Source organism: Histomonas meleagridis (assembly GCF_020186115.1).
Source record: "Histomonas meleagridis strain 2922-C6/04-10x chromosome Unknown contig_60, whole genome shotgun sequence".
Classification (NCBI taxonomy): domain Eukaryota; phylum Parabasalia; order Tritrichomonadida; family Dientamoebidae; genus Histomonas; species Histomonas meleagridis.
The window spans coordinates 318,362-320,064 of record NW_027150903.1 but is presented as its reverse complement, the minus strand read 5'-3'; the positions used below and the strand labels follow the sequence as shown (position 1 = coordinate 320,064).

General features: G+C 29.7%; 1 protein-coding gene across 1 annotated transcript; it reads right to left on the bottom strand.

Annotated features, from left to right (window-relative positions):
• Positions 1 to 290: 290 nt before the first annotated feature.
• GO595_008203 (uncharacterized protein) lies at positions 291 to 1,703 on the bottom strand (the record flags this gene model as incomplete). The annotated part of the gene is made up of 1 exon (XM_067921752.1): positions 291 to 1,703. One exon carries the CDS (start codon positions 1,701 to 1,703, stop codon positions 291 to 293), a length of 1,413 nt encoding a protein of 470 aa, XP_067771682.1.

The following is a 1,703-nucleotide window of genomic DNA, read 5'->3' as shown; positions in this document are numbered from 1 at the left end:
TGTTAATTGATTTTTTTCAATTTTTGGCATTATTGAAGAATATAAATCGAATCCTGCAGGCTTAGGGTTTGGAGGTGTAGAATCTTGATTTTTATAGTGTAAGTAATAAACATTTGTAATTGGATCATCTTGGAATTGGATTATTAGATTCATTACTTTTGGGTTGGAATGGGGTGCCCCGAAATTGTGACAATTAATGGTTTAAACCGAACGATTAAAACCTACTTTTTGAATATAATGTAAAATTGCCTCACAAAAAATATTTTTTCGCAAGAAAATTTATTAAACAATTACAAATATTTCATATATTCTGAATGCTCATGTTCCATTTCGGTGAAGTTACCTTTCTGTACATTTTCAGCATTATAACATTCTGGTATATATCCATGATTTTCAAAGTCATCATAAATTTCATTCACCAAATCTAATGCAGTTTTCCCTCCTTTAGCTTCTCTCATCTTTTCATCATTTTCATGATTAAATCCATCAAAACCATTCATTTCGAATCCTACATCTCTTGCATATAAATTAGTTCTACAAAATACTTTTGAAGAAATTGATAAATATATATCTTCACCATGAGAAAAAGTTAACACTTTAATTCTCGCGGATATTTTCGCATGAATTGGTCTAAACATAGTTGGCGAAGCAATATGATCAGCTTTACCACAAGGCTGTGGATTACGACCATGAAATACTCGATATGTATCTTCATAAAAATGCCATCCAATAATAGCATCTTCATTTTCGAGTACATTTATATATATTTGATGCGTTTCATTATTTATTGGCGTTTGATCATCATCATATCTCATAATGATATCTGTTGGAAGCATCCCTGCAACATATGTCGGAAACATAAATAATGGCCTCCAATTATAACACCAAATATGATATATCGGCACACGATAATTAATGTTTTTTCGTATAAGTTCTAAATCAAGTGTAAATCGATTTTCACATTGAAATAATAAATATAAATTCGGCTTAATCGTTTGTTCTTCATATTTTTTGATGTATTCATAGATATTCTCGCGTTTAAATAATGGAAGAAATACTGAAAGTATCGAACTTTTGTTTGTTATTAAACATTTTTCATATCGAACTTTTTCGATTGTTGTTATGTGATCATAATTTTGTGATTCTTTCATTCCTTCAAATGGAAGATATTCAACAAAAAATTTTTTGTTTTCAAGTAATGAGAATACAAGTAATGGCGGAGGAGAACTTAATGTTGAATTTGTATAATATAAAAGTTCTCGAACTAAAGTTGTCTTGATTAAAGCTACGCCAATACCAACTTTTTTCCCTTGAAATGTGGTGCATCCTCCAAAAAGAACATTGGACATATTATAATGAAGAAGATCAAGTCCGGTTTGAATCCATGAATATGATGGCATATACTTAACATTTGAACTATTAACATAAAGAACATAATCAGGCATTGTAAGTGAATAAATGGCACCTTGGAGAGAAAGATAACCATTATCTGGAAATGTGGTATAAATCACATTAGATGTATGATTAAGTAAGAGAAGATTTTTATCTCTAATGACCAAAAATGTAGATTTGACACTGATTGATTTGTTATCATCATATGAAATAATAGGAATTTCTTCATTAAAATCAATTGCAAGAGAAAGCGTAAAATTGGGTTTATCATTCCAAAAAGCAATTGGGTTTAGCTTATCACTATATGGCAT